The sequence below is a fragment of the Asterias rubens genome, chromosome 6 (assembly GCF_902459465.1).
Source record: "Asterias rubens chromosome 6, eAstRub1.3, whole genome shotgun sequence".
Lineage (NCBI taxonomy): Eukaryota > Metazoa > Echinodermata > Asteroidea > Forcipulatida > Asteriidae > Asterias > Asterias rubens.
The window spans coordinates 21,695,514-21,714,015 of NC_047067.1; the positions used below are offsets into that span (position 1 = coordinate 21,695,514).

Below are 18,502 nucleotides of genomic sequence, written 5' to 3' on the forward strand. Positions count from 1 at the left end.
TAGTGTATGAGAAAATGCCTTGGTGCCCTTGCCCTTTTGAAAACGAAGCATACATGCCTGTAGTTACTGGCTATGCCAGACTCTGTATGTATGCAGACAATCAGACTGTGCATAATTTAAACCAAACAAGAGTGGGTTAAATAATTCACATAATTATAAGCATGCACCTCGACCTACATTAAGTAAGCTCCATTTAGTACCAAGTAGAGGCCTTCGTGTAAACACGTACTCCAACGGCCATTGTACCCCAAGTACAGTGAAACACCTGTTTTGTTACTCTGAAGAAGACATAATATTACAACTGATGCTCAGGCTTTTATTTGAATTGATTTTCCACAACTTTAAATTAAGCTTAGAAACCTTATTGAAACCGTCATAATTGGCCACTCAAGCAGAAATAATGACGAGGCTGGAAGTCCACACTGATAAAAAACTACTGAAGTTGGTAACAAAAGAGGGAAAGGAAAAAACTTTCGCCTACCAGGCCGGCATATTATTATGAATGGAAAAAAAGGAAAAAAATTGTATCAATGGTTATAAAGTGAAATCAGCGTAGGGGGTCATGGATGATAGATTGGTTTTCCAACTGACTATGTGACAATACATGTAGTCTACTATATTGATACAACTATCTACTCAAAAGAGAAAGCGGAGCTTTAAAAGCCAAGCTTCACCAACAACTTAAAATGAACACAATGTTTTCCTTTCAATATTGACTTGTAATACCACAGTTGGCAAAAGGCCAGGAGAACAAAAAGAAAGACTGCTTAAATAGGATGATGAAATCACTGCGATTGGTGCTAAATTGTAACAATTTACCAAATCGTTTTGCCAATCATTTGAGAAACACAATTTTGCAGACGACACCCGCAGACATTATCACATGAACAGGCAACACATTAAGATGTATATTTTTTAATGCAAACTTAATTGTTCTTCTTCTAGTGAAATCTACAAGAAAAGTTTTTTTTTTCCAGCTCACTCTCTGCATGGTTGCAAATGTGACATTTAACAAACAAGCTTCATTTGGATAATCTGCAACTCTCAATCCTGCTGACAGTTGCAGACTGGAGGGTAAACAACAAACTATGGGTAAACATTTTGTAAACTTGGCTTGGGGACCTTTAAAAAAGAATTACCATTAACTTGGGTAAGTTATACACTAAAAAAAGTATTTCCTTCCTCAATGCATTAATTTACTAAGGCCTTAAAAGGAATGTGACCAAGTTAGCCAAAGTCCTAGTCGTTGTGTCCGTGTTCCTAGCTAGAGTCAATATTTATGAGAACATCACAGTTGAATACCAAAAATTTTTAAATTATTATGGAGGTCTATTCTCCAAGGTTCCATAAATAAATAGTGCCAATGCACTACACACTGTGTGGTTTATATGGGGCACGTTGTGTCAGAACAAACAAACATCTTCCAAGGTCGAACTACATAAATAAATCATGTAAATAATGATGTTGGACGTACATTACAATAACATTTCCCTGGTTCGGTATACACAGACCTATGCACAGACATGGTTTAAGTGCTATCCCTTTTTTTTAAACAAAACATTTCATGCAAAAAAAGTATTTCCTAAATCACGTTAAATATTGACTAGCTATGTTGACAAAACCTCCAAATTCTTTCCAGCATTCCACATATCTTATAGATGAAAGAATCCGGTAGTCTGGAATGATCCCGTAATGCGAGGCCAGACAAGACGGTAACATTACCACACGACGAACATGCCGCACTGACCGAGACTCGTGTCCCAAGTCAGACGGTCATGTCGTTCAATAATCCGGGCCCAGCCCTACCCCCCTCAGACCCATATCAGACGGACTTACCATCAGCTTTCACCAACGAGCTTTCCAGCCAAACCATCAAAACTCCTGCAACCGTAAGCCATGCTGGGATAGACGGCATCTTTAGCTCCAATTCACCGCCACAATTTATATAAAAATGTTCCTGAGAAACTGCAACACGTGCGATTTTTCATTCAATGTTCAGCAACATAACTGGGCTCACAATGAACTGTTTTTTTGTTATGTACGGCAAATGGCATACGGTCGGTACACACACAAAAAATACACACTGCACTACGTGACACCGGCCCTCAGCGTTCAATCTCGACCTTCGAAGCATTGGGGAATGTTTAGGTGGTAGTGAAAGGGATCGCTCCCTAAGCCCCTTATGCAACAGGGGGTCCTGATTTATATAAGTTATGAAAATTGTTATGTTATTACTCTCCGAACAAGGTGAGATGTGAAAAAGATCAGATATGTGATTAAATTGCCAAAGTGCTGAAATGCCATGAAAACGAAATAAAGTAAGGCCCTACTTCTGAGGCATGCAGCAGATTGGGCGGGAACTAAAAAAAACTGAAAACGCATTTTGGGACGAAAGTCTTTGCGCGGGGAATAAAGCATGTTATTGGTAATTTTGACCAAAATGCGTTTAGGCCTTTTATTCGGTCTGCGGGGCAAATCAAATTAGTATATAATGATAAAGATATAAAAACAATTTAATTATTAAGATAATACCCGTCATTTTTTATTAGGCCTACATACACTAATTGTATGCACATGTGATTGTTGTCCAAAAGCCCAACAGTGGGCCTGCAGTGTAGTTGAGCCCTAGGAGTGTGTAACTAGCACAATGCATTTGTTTAATTTACAATGACCAGTTTACCTATTCATAGATTTCACTGTAAATGGGCACCTGCTGGTTATTCTTGTTCAAGCCGGGCGCTACAAAAGAAGCCCGCGAAACTGATGTAAAGCGGGGCAACCATAGGTCATGATCACGACTGGTTTATTGTCAAGCTGTGGGCGGGAGGGGGCGGGTACAAAACAGTTTACGGGAAGCTTGCGAGCCACCATAATAGAATTATATAGCGCACCCAAATGGAGTAAAAACCTTTTCCTTTTTCTTTTCTTTATACAACCACTGTCCTTATACGATGGACTAATGGGGGTTGTCGGCAAAATAACTAAACTTACCCCACTTTTTAATATTGCTCTATTTGATTTAATGTTTCATGATGTCCAAAGCTGAGAGAACAGAAAAAAAGTTCCCTTCTAAAACTTCCACTTTGTTTTTAGAAACTTGAAGATTAATACCCATACAAAGACTGAAACCACGAGAGGGCGCTAGCACTTCTTTACGGTCTCTTTATTAATGCATGCTGTTTATGAGGATTATAATATTATATTTTCGATCTGCCTGGCCAATCGATGTGACTGCTTTGAAGGTTTTATATATTTTTGGGAATAGAATGTGACCGACCGCCTTTGAGATTAAAACTGAATTATTATCTACTTCAAAATCTACATCTATGGTAGATCTTGTCAAAGCCTTTTTAGCATAATAGACAAGGTGAGAAGACATTGAAGAAATTTCAGTTTTGGAAGTGTAGGTGTATGATAATTTTTTTAATAAAGAATGTTTCATAAGATTTGCCATGAAATACTTCCAGTAACTAGTTTGCATAACAACAACAAGTAATCCTCATTGGACAACAATCGCCGGACAATTTCTTTTTGTTTGTATTTCACCCAAAGAAATATGAATAAACTATAAAGTAATTTTAGATAATGTTTAAAGATGAACTGATCACTTGAAAATGTCTTGATCAGAGGCTTGATCAGAGGCTTTTGCATAATTAGAAGATAGCCTATCGCATTATAAAATATTTTATTCTGGTCTTAAAATCTCAAATTTCATTGCCCGATTTTTTCCCAATATGGATTTGTTTTTCTCTTGTTCATGCCTGTTATGACGTATGGGATCCTGATATTTTGTATAAAACTACAACTAAATTTTTAGCACATTGTTTTCGTGAAAAATACAAATCTAAATTTTTGGGTCAAATCAGCCAAAAAAGGACAGTCTCCTTTAATACATTGTCCTGATAAAGAGTGTTTTCTAAACAAAATGTTTCCTTCAACAAGATTTTGTTTTCTCAATTGTATATGTTGCGCCTATCACAAAGACTTACGAGACACATAATGGTTGCAGAGTTTTTCTGACTCACTGGCTCAAGGCCCACGAACCTGCTTGAGGGAATTGTCTTGGGTACTGGTTGCGCGAGTTGCTAAATTAATCAAGAAAGTTGTTATAAACATAAAGGTTTATTTTTAAAGAATTGCATTTGTAGTAAATAAATAAACCGGTCAATAGGGAAGGGATCAGACATCCCTCTTTTTCACGAGACCCTACTTCACGTAGTGGTCACAATGGAAACCGCCCTCTATCTTGAAAAAAGTAGTATCCCGCCCATTTTATGAATATTAAAAAACCTATCATGAGTAGTAGTCGAAATTTGCAGCTTTGAAGGCGTGACAAACATCTCCCTCATGAATAATGCATACTTTTACTCGACGTGGAACTTCCAGGAAGGCTTGTGAAAATTTATTGGAGTAAATAATGTACAACAAGTGTATCATTTACTTTAGTATGGTGCTCTATTTACGGCAGCTGTTTTCCGATGCTGAGGCGACAAGGAACCAAACACCGGTAAATTAAATTTCAGAACATGGCGAATTCACTATGCAGTGTGTGTATTATTATCCTACACATTTGCTTAACTGTACTCGCAGGGTAAGTTTTTTTCAATAATTTCTTTACAATAAATGATAGTTGAAGATATACTCATTAATATGTGTGAGTTGTACCGTTTTTACTAATTTTAGTAGGACTATCAAAACATGAATGTTTTTTTTTAACGTTGACGGTTGAGTACACTGCCAATTGCTATAGGGAGCCCATAAGGTTTAGCGAGATTCAGAACCGCAATGCGTTGTGGGAAGGCATATGGGGCAGTTTGCTATGCGATGTATGTTGTCATGCACGACTCGCGCACGTATCGCTTATATCTTTGTGGGATCTTTGTGTGTGTTCAACAGCACCCTCTCTTGATATTTTGCTAACCTTATGCACATGACGTCATTTCAGTACGGCGCTCCCGCATTGAGGTCAAAAGGAGATTGTTCATTGGTCAATCTATGTGCGTTTTGATTGTTTCGTCACCGTTTGACCTCAAAGATGGCGGCTGGATGACGTCAATGCATAAGGTCTATTGGGGATTAATACACACGTATGTATATTTACATGTACGGGTAATGACTAATGTACGCAGTTCATACTTCCTGCGAATCTGAATGCGATACGAATAATGAGGTTACAAATTTGCAAAGTCAACAAATATTTCGCAACTCCTGCGAAACATTCCCTGCGAAAACAGCCATGTGAAGGAAGTGAGTTTTGTGATGTTGGAATCCGCTTCACATTGTCATTCACAGGGAGTATGAACCCGGCACCACTTATTCACTAAATTTTACCAATAATAAAGGAATATCAATTTTTTTTGAAAATTGTTAAATAAGATATCATTTCTAATATTTCATAATGTATGAAAAAGTGGTGGTAGGACTAGGATGAGGAAAATTTTCCACAACTGTTGCTGAAGAAGTATGTCTATATTTCAACGGACCTGACAAAAATCACTTTGCGTAACTATGAGTGTGTGCATGTGCGAGTTGTGTATGTTGACCAGCATTTGCAGGCTAACAATTGAGTCAATTTATAAGTTGTAATTGGATTGTTAGTATAGTTAACCCAGGGAAAATAAAATTCATGATATGTGTATTTTTGATTTGTCTGATTTTGAACCATCAGGAGAGATTTCTACAAGATCCTTGGTGTACCCAAATCGGCAACAAAGAACCAAATCAAGAAAGCATATCGTAAGTTGGCCATGCAGTATCATCCAGACAAGAATCCAGACAATGAAGAAGCGGAAGAGAAGTTCAAAGATTTAGGTGCAGCTTACGAGGTAAGAACATTTCATATGCATGTCAAGGCCGAGAAGTTATGAGCACCACTGGACTCCTTCATAGAGCTGCTAAAGCACAAAAGGTAGCTAAGCACAACAAAAGTATGCTTGCCAAAAATATGTTTACCAGCCAATATGCCATCTCGTATGTACAATCTGTGACTGGTATTCTGCCAACTTTTGCTTAGCAGAAACTTTTTAAGCAATATTTTCTGCTTTTAAAGCAGCTCTATGAAATTAAGCTCTGGTGTGTCAGATCAGCAGAGCATGGGTTCGAGTCTCGGTCTGTGCACTTGTGTCCTTAAGCAAGACATTTCAGCCATTAATGCTATACTGATGTGTTAGAGTATTATATGAAATTGGACCATGATACTCCACAATGCATGTTAAAAACTATGAATTATGCAAATCATATTCCAAATCACACCATTTCACTAATTATGCTAAGCTCAGTTCTGCATTGTCCATATTATGTGTTCATGTAGATCAACATTATGTATTTATGTATTGTATTCTACTTCATTCATAAACACCCACTCATTGAGCTGTTGTGGCCTTGTATGATTGGCCAGCAGTTTATCATATTCTTATGAATTATTCAGAAGGAGGCAGGGACTGACAAAGCAGTGGGCGGGGCTTAGTATTTAATGCAGTGTTAATTCATACATTTTGTACATTGGTTGACATCCTGTCTTTGTGAAGGAAGTAAATAACTTTAGTAGGATGAATTATGATAATTTTGCGGTAGTTTTCCATCAGGAAATGTCAAAATTGAGCGGTCTTACTTGCAAAACATATTGAGTTTTAAATAAAGCAATACTTCTGGTTGGATTGAATTTACAAACTGAAAACATGATACTCATAGATGCCCCAATGAGATGGACATTTTTCTGTGCCCTTTCATGAGCGAAGTTCAAGGCCTGAATGTATTGTAACACTAACATTCTTGTTTACAGCTGATGCAAATTATCACATATTTTTAATAATAATAATGATTGAAAATAATGATTTTGCTCAGGTTTTATCAGACGACGCCAAGAGGAAACAGTATGACAGACATGGTGAGGAAGGAGTGAAGGAACAAGGACATGGCGACCCATTCTCAAGGTATGTTACTCTCCCCCCATCTGCATCAAATCTAGGACCAAGACCACTCCCAGAAACTCCAATGGGGCCCAATTTCATGGCTTTGCTTTACCGTAAGCAAAGTAGCGGCACTTATGGAAGCAGGGAACTCCACACTTACATCAAGCGTATTTTTAGGGTAAGAAGGGAATTTTCGCTTTGTGGGCGCGTGCGTACCTCTTGTTACAAGGGATTCTTCGCTTACAGCACCCAGTGCGCCTTGAACACCCAGCAGGGTGGATATGTGCACATTACAAGTCTTATTATTATTATTATTATTATTATTATTATTATTAAAAGAGAATGGTGATCATGAATGACAGTGTGTGATGTGTTCTGAAACAACTGTTTTTTTCCTTTTTTTCCCCACAATTTTGTTGCAGTTTTTTTGGTGATTTTGCTCATTTTGGCTTTGGAGGTCAGCAACGGAACCCCGAGACACCTCGAGGTGATGACATAACAATGGATCTACCTGTATCGCTAGAAGAACTTTATACCGGAAATTTTGTAGAGGTAAGTTTTCATGAAAGGATTTTGGGTTGAACAAAGACAAATTTACTCGAGTGGGATTTGAACCAAATACCTCCTCAGGATTAACGTGCCAGCGCACTAACAACTGAGATATCTAGCCATATGTTGGCGGTGTCTCTAATTTGTAAATAACTTTGATTGGGGGTTCCGGTCAGAAGCCATATGACCGTTGCTGTCATTTAGCCAGGGATCACACCCAATGTTATTTTTGGGAGGCATTCTGCTAGTTTTACATTGTAAACAGTGGTCCTTTAGTATTCAATCCCATACTGTAATTAATGTTGGTGTCAACTATGTAAAAGTTTTTATTTTTGTTTGTCACTGCACAATTTGAAACTTTATTTGTTTGTTCTAAGGCTGTAAGATATAAACCAGTGGCACATACTGCACCGGGTACCAGGAAGTGTAACTGTAGGCAAGAGATGCGAACACATCAATTGGGACCAGGGAGATTTCAGATGACGCAGCATGAAGTGTGTGACGAGTGTGCAAGAGTCAAGTAAGTCTCTAGTGGTTTATTTAAAACCTTTATAAAAACGTGGGATCCTGACTAGCACTGAGGATGACTGTGTAGAAAGGACGATGAAAAACAAGTTTTAGATGTTATTACTGTAAGTTTCTGGTAATGAAAGCAAGGATGCCTCATAAGTGAACTTAATTACTGTTGCTCGCAAGCCTGAGGAAACCTCGCCAAAATCCACCAAATTAAGGTGCTCAAGGCACACAAGAGGGAATCATCACACAGTAAAGGAAAATCAGATGAAGAACATTTAAATCGTTCAATTGTATAAGTCTTCATGGGCCAAACTTTTGAACTAAAATGGTTAAAAGCTGGAGTCCGACTTGTGTAGTAACCAAACTATTAGATGGCAACTGTAATGTTTTGTGTTTTTCTGAAGGTTGGTGAATGAAGAAAAGTTGCTCGAGATTGAGATTGAGCCCGGGATGAGGGACGGTCAGGATTATCCATTCTTGGCAGAAGGTAAACAAAAAGTCTTCATGATTTATCTATATTTGTTTATTTGTACTGATTAATTATGGTTGTGGAGCCAAGGATTCTTTGAAAAGTGAACTTAATCAGCCAAGAACCCCACGGCCATGGAGAGAAGTGTAAGAAGGAAGTTTCAGTTTTGTGGGAAGAAAACCAAAGAGAATTATTCTAGGGAAAACATGCAGTCAGGTATGGACTGAAAACCCAATTGAATAATAATTAAAATTTTGTATTTCTTTTTCAGGGGAGCCTCATATAGATGGTGAACCTGGTGACCTCAGATTTAGAATTATTGCAGAAAAGTAAGTCTGGTGAATGTTTCAATCCCCCTACTCTTGGTAACAATTTTCTTCAAGTTACCCGACCATTTGAAACCATTCAACTGCATGGGCTTTGTAGGATGGCATAACTGTGCACATAATAACTGTGTCTATCTGTGTAGATGCATTCACTGCATGGAATCATAACTGTGTCTATCTGTGTAGATGCATTCACTGCATGGAATCATAACTGTGTCTATCTGTGTAGATGCATTCACTGCATGGAATCATAACTGTGTCTATCTGTGTAGATGCATTCACTGCATGCAATCATGTAGTAGGCTGGATAAGTTCATCTATCATTCAAAATCAGGGTGGATGATATTGAACTGTCAGGTAGTGGGAGGGTTAGTATAATCCAAAATGGAAGAATTATCTATGAATTTAAATAATCTGGGCTTGATTTCACAAGAGATAGACTATTTCTACATGGCATTATGGACAAGGCAGTATTGGTGCACACACTTCCAGTAATTTGTCTTCACTGTTCTTGTACCCTTGACCTTAATTGGCTATTGTAGATCCCTTTGGCTTTTTCTTGGGCAATTTTTTTCATAAAAGTAAAATCTATAAAACCATGTTGAACTTTCTCACTGATTTCTCTTAGGCACAATCGTTTTGAACGTAGAGGTGATGATCTATACACCAATATAACGATATCACTGGTAGACGCCTTAGCTGGTTTTACAATGGAGATTCCTCATCTAGATGGCCACAAGGTATTTACAAAATTGTTATTCATTTATTCATTTATTCATGTATGCTGTAATTCTTGAACTGGGGGTTAACGCATAACTTGTATACACTTATTTAATCATAACATATTATTATACCAAAGTCTTTAGTGCGCGTATCTACCAACAAGGTACTCAATGCTCTTAGCATATACATTTTTACAGAAAGATGATCTTCTGTCAAGGGAACTAGGCAAACTCCCACAAGAGGATATGAAGTGTGGACCCGAGAACGAAAGAGGTCCACACAATGTTAGGACTTGAAACACTCTGGAGTGACATTAGTGCATATAATGTTTATGAAGTTTGTAAGAAACTACATATGTGAAGCAGGTCACAAGAAGTACTAGATGGAAGCAAACTTGGTGATTAAGTTTTCCATATGGGATTTGAGGCATTGCATGGTGAGGTATCAATATATACTTGGTTTGGGTCACACAGTGTGTGTCTAATTGCCAGGTAGATTCTCTTCTTTATAGAAATAAGTTTTTCATGCTCTTTTTTGAATGCTTGTATAATTCTTAAAGGTCAAAATCAGCCGAGAGAAGGTGACATGGCCCGGTGCTAAGATGCACAAACAGGGCGAGGGCATGCCTAATTATGACAACAACCACGTCAAAGGAATGCTCGTCATTACGTTCGATGTGGACTTTCCTAAAGGAGACTTTACTACAGAGGAAAAACAACGTGAGTTTGAATGTTGTTTACAGTGTTTGTTTTTGTTTCTTTAGATGATCTTCCTGTCAAGGGAACGTGGCAAACTCCCACAAGGGGGTATAAACGCCAAGCTGGCAACAGCCAATCTCTCTCATACAAACATTGGTTTAACGTCTATGACTATGAGTTGCACACATCAATGCGTCTTGGTTTAGTGCACTAGGCTTAATTTCTAGTGGCTGAGTCATGTGGGTTCGAATCCTGGTCATGACACTTGTGTCCCTGAGCAAGACATTTAACTACAATTACTTCTGTTCGTTCAGGGGCAAATGGGTACCTGTGAGGGCAGAGATGGTTTAGGTCATTATCAGAATGAATGATCACAGATTTCTAGAAAATTACATGTTTTTTTCCCCCTTTGTAAAGAAACCCAGTTGTCATACACCAATTTATATTACTGTACTTCTGCAATACTGATCCCAATTCTTGTGTTCTTTTCTTTTTCCCCAACCCAGATATAAAAAATCTACTGAAGAAAGGAGCCAAACCCAAAGTCTACAACGGTCTTCAAGGGTACTGATGTGGGATTTTTTTATTAGCAAAAAGTTTCGTAGATTTATTGATTTGATTAACTTGTGTTAAAAAAAGACAGCCATCTTGAAAAAGTTTGTGAACAAACTCACCGGGATCCTTAGTTATATTTGAAGGCTGTGTGAATACAACTGGCTTCACACTTGGGTTTGAACAAGCTTTTTTTGGTTTACATGTATGGCAATTGAACATTTATTCATCTGTTTCAAATTAATGTCTAACCACACTGAAGGTTAGTCAGGTTCCTTTATGAGCGAGTTGAGATTAGTGTTAACGATTGCTATTGTGTACAGACCCCAGATTTCTACAGGAAGACACGGTTATTGCAGTATTATTAGGAATATTTTTTTCCATTTTTTTTTTTAATCTCAAAATATCTGTGATTATTACACAACTTTCCCAATATACATGTACATGTATATTTTCAGATGACTGTTTCTTGTTCTGTATGTTTTAATGTTTCCATCACTAGTTTTATTTCATGTATCACAAAAAAAAGTCATTTTGTATACAAGAATTTGTCCTTGCGCGATCCAAAAAAACACCAAGGTATTAAATTTAGGGTTGTTGAAAAAGGTATACAATAATGCACAAGTCTTTGGTTGTCATTTTATGAAATATTTGTTAGGTTTGTATTGGCTTCACACAGCAACTCTGCTTTAATGAAGACTGCACATAAAGTCATTTAATTTTTGTTGTAAACAGCGACATTGATAAAGCAGCAAACGGGCTTCCCCCCATTTGTTTCACTCTACAAATTGCTTTTTCCTGGAAGTGTAATGCCATGGCAACTTTTGCAGATGGCATTACTTTTTGCAGAGTGCAACTATCTTATCTCAAGTCCTTTTGTGAGTGTTCATCTTCCCAACAATAGAAACAAAATCTGCTTTACTGAGCCTCACTTGCTTATTTGTTGTAAATGAAAAGACACCGGTAGTAATTTATAATGAAACATGAATAAACGGAGAACCATCTCCAGTACTTGACAAACATTTTGTGATCTCTATGTTTATTTATTTAGTAGTCTTTGTAGAGATGTCAATTTAGCAATAGGAGACTTTCCAACGCTAGGCGGCAGCAGACATACCGGGTAAATTTCCATTGTTTACGTAGTTCTGAACATGCGCATAATTCTGAGAACAATGGATTTACCCGGTAAGTCTGCTGCCCTCTATCGTCCCAGAAAGTCTCCCATTGGTGCAAGATATGCGAAGAGATTTCCTATGGTACATGTACGAGTAGGATTCTACTCTACTCACTATATAACTGGTACTCTTCACGTCGCTGTGTTAAGCCAATGCAAAAATAACTGAGTACCAGCATCACCTGACTTTAGGAGGCGGTGAGTGGACTATATGGCCGTGTCCGAAACGGCGACTTCGGCTAGAGCTACGGCTAGATCGCGCGCATCTGCCTATTCTTCAACACTGGTAGACGCGCTGATCTAGACGTAGCTGTAGCCGAAGTCGTTGTTTCGGACACGGCCTTAGTCAGGTGAGTCGGTGCGCGCGCTGTCGGTGAATTGGCCGCGGTGTGCGTGAAAAGGAAACGAGAAACGTCTTGCACCAAGACTATATGCCTGTATGTTGCGTGCTACAGAGTTTGTGAAGGTGGTGCCCTAAAGAGAATGTCTTTCTCTGGAATTCCCGAAAAGCAAAACGTGTGCTCTCCTCTGCTCCCCCAGGAATCAACTATGGAAATTGGAAAGTGTTTATTGAATTGAAGTGATTTGCATGAAGGTACCTGGGTTATTCGCTTGAATTTTACCTGACTAACTAGTACTACTACTGGCTCCTTAAATTGTGTTGGGTAAGATTGTTGATTATAAAAGTAAAACATGTTTATGGAGGAAGACAACATGCAACATTCATTTTAACAACACTCACTCACTTTGCAGCTCTGGATCTGGATATCTCCCAATGTAGGTTGCAGGTGTGTGGTACATAGTGTGTAGTTGGTGTCCACTAGTTTACAATTACATTTTTAGCGTTTTCGTACGAAAATGCAATGTCAAATTTATATTACTTTCTTTACAAATCGGATGGCACTGACTTTTAGTTACACTTCCAAAGTGTTTTGTTGTAATGTATCTGTATCTGTATTGGTCTCCGTACAAACACCTGGTGAGGTTGTCGTCGTACGTCGGGTAGGGGTCTAAACGCAACGCAGCTTGGCAAACCATTAGTTGTTGTAATGCGCTTTTTCTGTCGCTTGGTGGATGTTGATGGAGTCTAGCGCAGCCTTAAATGACTTAAGGTCAGGTGCAGTACGGATGTCTTGGGGATGTAGGTTCCACTCTGGCAAGGTCTTGGGATATAATGAGAACCGGTAACAGTCTTTGTGGGCACGGATTTGTTTATATGTATGCTGGCTACTAGATGATCTTGTGGTTGTACCGGTGCATGAGTTGAGATATTCCTTTATATTGTTAGGTGTTAAACCATGTGTTTCTTTGTAGACGGATGTTAAACGAGATTTAGTCCTTCTGTCCTGGAGTGATTCCCAGTTGAGGTTTCCTAGGATTGCAGTAATGCTGGATTCACGGCTGTAATCACGAACTGTGAATCTGGCAGCCCGATTTTGGACCTGTTCAAGTTTCTTAATGTCTGTGTCGAAGTGGGGATCCCAGATAGTAGAGCCATACTCGAGTAGTGGCCTGACTAGCGTTTTGTATGCTATGGATTTCACATTGCTATTACAGTAGTAGATGTTCCTCTTTAGGAGCCCTCATCCTGTTGGCCTTGGAGCTTATTTGACTAATATGTGTTGACCATTTCAGGTCGTGGCTGAGATCAATTCCTAGGTATGGGTGATGTTTAACTTCTGCAAGGTTTGAGTTGCCAATAATTTATGTTAGCTAGACACAATTGGTTTTTTCTTATGTGTAACCCTTAGCAAGTGGCACTTGGAGGTGTTGAAACAGAGCTGCCAATCAGTTTCCCATCTGTTGAGGGTGTTGATGTCATTTTGGAGTGTAATCGAGTCCATAGGTGAGGTAACGTTGCTTGTTGTTGGTTAAAATTAAATAAACTTTAAAGGGTCTATGTACTTTTTGTTCGCTTTCTACTACCAATCTTCAAACGGAGTAAAGTTTAATGAATGTGAAAATGTGGACATTGTGTTTTGTGTTACAAAAGGTACCCAAATCCTTTTAAAGGGTTGAATATAATGTAATCCTACTTCTAGAACTTGGGGAACTTGACACAGGAACTTGACAATTCCCTGTCTGGAATCCATACACCCAGAAAGACATAACCAAAATTGAAGCCACTCAACGACGTGCTGCCAGGTTCGTTCTGCAGCTGTACCTCCGCACTGAAAGCGTGTCGGCTATGTTGAACACCTTGGAATGGGACACCTCAGAAAGGCGACGCCAGGCAGCCAGCCTCACCCTCCTCTACAAAATCCAGAACCAAACTATTGCAGTCAATCCAGACCTATACCTCAACCCAGCAATCCCATGTAATACTAGATCATTCCACCCAAACATATATCAGATCATCCCAGGTAGGATACAGTCATTCTCAAACTCATTTTTCCCAAGAACTGTCATCTGGTGGAACTCACTCCCCGGCAATATCATCACCTCCCCTTCAGTTGAGGTTTTCAGGGGAGTGGTGACTGCTCACCTATAAGCAGCAATGAGTCTTTTTTACTTGCACCATGTACAAACGCACCCCTGCACCGCTCATGGACAAGTAGTCCCTCGGCTTTACGTCCTGTCTTATGGACCCTACCGAGTATACAAGTAGAAGTAGAAAGGAGGTCAGGAGAGCGTCCTCTAATTTGTTTTGTTGTTGTTTAGGCCTAGCTAGATTGTGAATGTAATTACTTTTGAAGATTTGGTGGGATTTGGAATCTACATGTATATATGAGGGATTGTTGCAGATTATTCCATAATTTCTCAGTGTTCTTTGAAAAAAAGATTGTTCGTAGATGGTAGATGAGATGCAGGGTATTTTGAACTGATTGTGTTTGCCCTTTCTTGCCCTCTGCGGTTTCGATTCTAAAATGTGGCTGTGGTCGGCTTTGATTACACGTGACGATAGACGAGGTGTCAGGACACTTCGTACTTTTGCCACTTCGTACCCTGGACACTTCGTACCTTTGCAAGGTACGAAGTGACTATGGACACTCTTTGGATTGGACAAAAATGTGTTCAGTGGACTTGTCGTAAACGGGCCCAACTCGACCATCATGACTCAGATTTTCAATTACTTTGCGCCTTCAGGACGTCCCTCTAATCTTAGTTAGGCTATATATTTTATTTACCTGGTCCCTTTTGTAAATATTTTGCCATGAGTAACATAGTGAAATCACATGTTTGATAAAATAGCCACAGTTGTTTTGCTTACAGGCTTTTTAAAATTAGGTTCAGTTCTGAAATACTTTCATTTCTCTTCATATCCAGATCCACATGGATAATCGTCATTCTATGTGTTACCAGTGACCAGGATACCAGCTGTTCTGGTTCTCTCCTTGTTCTCATTGGTCCATATTCATGCTCGACATACTACAATACACCCAGGTGTTCGAGGCTTGTAGGATACCAAGACGTCGTACAAATACATTGATAAGTTAAGTCTATCAAATGACAATAGACGAGAGATTCAGGAGATACTGCTGGACGCCGGCGCCCAGCATGAAAAGCTGCTAGCAGAGTACCAGGCAGAGACATAAAGACCATTGACCATCGGTAAGAGATATTTGTCAAGTTTACTTATTGCAATAAATAGTTATGCCTGAAGTTGTGTTTCCAACTTCTTTTGGGCCCTTTTTCAAACCTCGGCTTGGGCTCTGGCTTATAGGCTCCAAGCTCTATCTACTGGGCCCAATTTCATGGCTCTGCTTACCGCCGAAATTCTGCGCTTACTTGATTCCCGCTTACGTGCAAGCGCCGAATTTCTGCGCTAGCCTTGTAAGCGTAGAATGCCTATGTAACGTGGAATACGCACGCGCAGAAGCCAAAATTCGCCATAACCCGTGAAATACGCTTGCCGTAAGCACAGAATTCCCTGCTCCGTGAGCGCCGATTCTGTGCTTACGGTAAGCAGAGCCATGAAATTGGGCCCTGATGTTCGAACCACCACGTGAAATACGCGCTGGTCCAAAAAGGCAGTTTAAAGGCTGAGCTCTGCGTTTCCACTGCGTACCAGTGCGCAGAGCCGGAGCCCAAATACCTAGGTTTGAGAAAGGCCCCTGGTCAAAACCCTTTCTTTTTCTGTGTGCTTTCAAATTCTGCCTCTTTCGCTTTATGGTGTCATGGCCGAGTAGTTTTAAGAGCATCAAATTCTGGTTCTGGTGGTCAAGTCATCTGAGTGTGGGTTCAAACCCTAGTCATGACATTTGTGTCATCGTCATCATCATCATCATCATCATCATTCTCTGTGGTCCATCAAGAGGGACGTATCGATTTGTTTTAGACTGTCACAGCTGCTGTGCCGGTGAGCCATGGTCCACTTCTAGCTGGCGCAACCAGGTGTTGCAAGGTCGCCCTCTGGGTCTCTTCCAGGCTGGGCCGGGACGGATTCCCACTCGAGCGTTGACGCTCAGCTTGAGGGGGGTATGTGCTGGAGTATATGCTTTACTATAATTCGTTCTCTTCACCCAGGGGTATAAATGGGTACCTGCGAGGGTAGGGGTTGATATTGAGAGTGAAAATGCCTTTAGAGCGCCATGGCAGCTCGGGGTTGAAATCCCCAGGGAGCTGAGAAAGTTTATAGGAATGTTATTGACTCGATGACAAGGGCAATAATGTTAATCGCATTGATTTGGTCAGTGTAAAATGTGCTATAGAACTTGGTGGTTAAAGGCCCGGTCCCACTGCAGCGATAACGAGAACGATAACGATAATGACACAAAGAGAACGCATTCCATTGGTTGAATGAGAGTGTGCATATTCTGCGTGGAGCAATTCAACCAATACAATGCGTTCTCTTTGCGCCATGATAATTATCGTTTTCGTTATCGCTGCAGTGTGACTCGGCCTTAAGTCATCGGAGTGTGGGTTCGAATCCTGTTCAAGACATTTGTGTCCTTGAGCAAGATGCTTTACTACCAACCATGTAAAATGTCTGTCATCTATCACAGATGAGAGGATTTCCGAGGCCCAAGTTCTACTTCTGACCAATCTGCCTGCTGCGGCCACGTTACTTGAAGATACGCTTAGCTTCCCAGAAATATCTACTGAGCAGGTAAGTTTAAAGGCACTGGAGGTGTTTGGTAATTGTCGAAAACCAGTGTTCTCACTTGGTGTATCCCAGCAAATGCATAAAGTAAACCTGCAAAAATTTTGGCTCAATTGGTCATCGAAGTTTCATGATAATAATGAAAGAAAGAACACCCTTTTTGAAAAATTTACATTCAGTGTGTGCTTTCAGATGCATATGAAGCCTTTTTATTTGACTGAGAAATTACCTCTTAAACACAAAGACAATGTTTTATCAATAGTTGCATTGGCCGTAAGTGCAGTTTTTCGCACTTAGTTGATCCCAGTTCTGTACCCCCCTTTAACATTTTGCGTTTATCTTCTCTTTTTGACAGAAAGTGAAGTATATAGGATTTGACCCATTTATACCCATTCTCTTTTAGCACTGTGTTAAGGTGCTCCAGTTCATTAGGTAAATGTTCCTTATAACAAATAATGTGTGCCCTTTGAAGTAGGGTCCGGTTCACTGAGGCTTTCACAGAAGGAGGATGGAATGACCGAGCGTAGAGGTAGCGGTCTGTATGGGTGGGTTTTCTGTACACGGTGTGTGCTAGAGAACCATCAGTCTTCTTGGAAATGAGTACATCAAGGAAAGGTAATAAATCGGATGTCTCAGTTTCCATGGTGAACTGAATGTTAGGGTGTTGGCGGTTAATGTGACTAAGGAAGTCATCAAGGTTTTCCAATCCATGTGACTAAATGATGAACGTGTCATCCACATATCGGAGCCAAAGTTTGGGTTTGAGTCTAGCGGTACCCAGGGCTTTCTGTTCAAAATCTTCCATGAAAATGTTCGCTAAGACTGAGGAAATAGGAGACTCCATGGGAGTTCCTAAAGCCTGTCTGTAATATCCATCTCTCCATTGGAAGTATGTGGACTTCACGCATGTCATTAATAGATCATGAATCTGGTCTGGCGTTAGGCTGGTTCGATCGGTTAGAGTTTCATTATGTTCTAGTACCGCTTTGGTTATTTGGCAAGCTTCATTGGTGGGTACGTTAGTGAAAAGAGATTTGACATCAAAACTCACTAATATATCGGATGACTGTAATTCAATTCCCTTGATAATATCGATAAAAGCTTAGTCAAGTGTTGGGCGAGGTTTTTGGTAGGGGAACCTCGAGAGTAGACAATAGGGCGGAGCGGTTTATCTGGTTTGTGAATCTTTGGCTGACCAAAGAATCTCGGGCACTTCGAGGCCGAAGGCCTGAGATGTCTGTACAATGGAGTGGGTATGGCAGTGCTACGGTTTAGGGAGAGGAGCATGGCAGCGAGCTTCCTTTCAACTGATGGGATCGGGTTCTTCTTTAGGCGGACATAGGTTTCTGTGTCAAGGATACTTTGAACCTTTTGATCATATTCATTGCGGTCCATTACAACAGTGGCATTACCCTTGTCAGCCTTCAGGATGTGTATTGAGGGATCCCAGCAGAGGTCATTTATAGCCTGGAATTCTCGTTTCGATAGATTGGATTTAGGAGGTTTAGAATGTTTCAATACCTCATGAATTTGAATACGG

The 18,502-nt window shown here is 39.9% G+C and overlaps 1 protein-coding gene, 1 long non-coding RNA gene and 1 pseudogene across 2 annotated transcripts; 2 read left to right on the forward strand and 1 right to left on the reverse strand.

Annotated features, from left to right (window-relative positions):
• The first annotated feature begins 4,497 nt into the window (after positions 1–4,497).
• On the forward strand, positions 4,498–11,767 carry LOC117291847 (dnaJ homolog subfamily B member 11-like). The gene is made up of 10 exons (XM_033773779.1): positions 4,498–4,591; positions 5,669–5,825; positions 6,844–6,932; positions 7,334–7,463; positions 7,838–7,980; positions 8,381–8,463; positions 8,717–8,774; positions 9,400–9,511; positions 10,054–10,213; positions 10,699–11,767. The coding sequence occupies exons 1-10, from the start codon at positions 4,527–4,529 to the stop codon at positions 10,761–10,763; spliced, it is 1,062 nt and encodes a 353-aa protein (XP_033629670.1). The 5' UTR covers positions 4,498–4,526; the 3' UTR covers positions 10,764–11,767.
• A 3,186-nt stretch (positions 11,768–14,953) lies between these two features.
• Positions 14,954–17,339, forward strand: LOC117291649. The gene is made up of 3 exons (XR_004519183.1): positions 14,954–15,470; positions 16,865–16,968; positions 17,318–17,339. It is a non-coding gene; the product is annotated as an uncharacterized LOC117291649 (long non-coding RNA).
• Positions 17,340–17,677: 338 nt separating this feature from the next.
• LOC117291648 lies at positions 17,678–18,288 on the reverse strand (annotated as a pseudogene).
• Between the last annotated feature and the right edge of the window lie 214 nt (positions 18,289–18,502).

What these genes read in the sequence shown, in the direction of transcription:
- LOC117291847 (XM_033773779.1), top strand. Translation starts at nt 4,527, where the DNA reads ATGGCGAATTCACTATGCAGTGTGTGTATTATTATCCTACACATTTGC. An exon ending in ATTTAGGTGCAGCTTACGAG is followed by an intron (nt 5,826 to 6,843) that starts GTAAGAACATTT and finishes GATTTTGCTCAG; the next exon opens with GTTTTATCAGACGACGCCAA. An exon ending in TACTACAGAGGAAAAACAAC is followed by an intron (nt 10,214 to 10,698) that starts GTGAGTTTGAAT and finishes TCCCCAACCCAG; the next exon opens with ATATAAAAAATCTACTGAAG.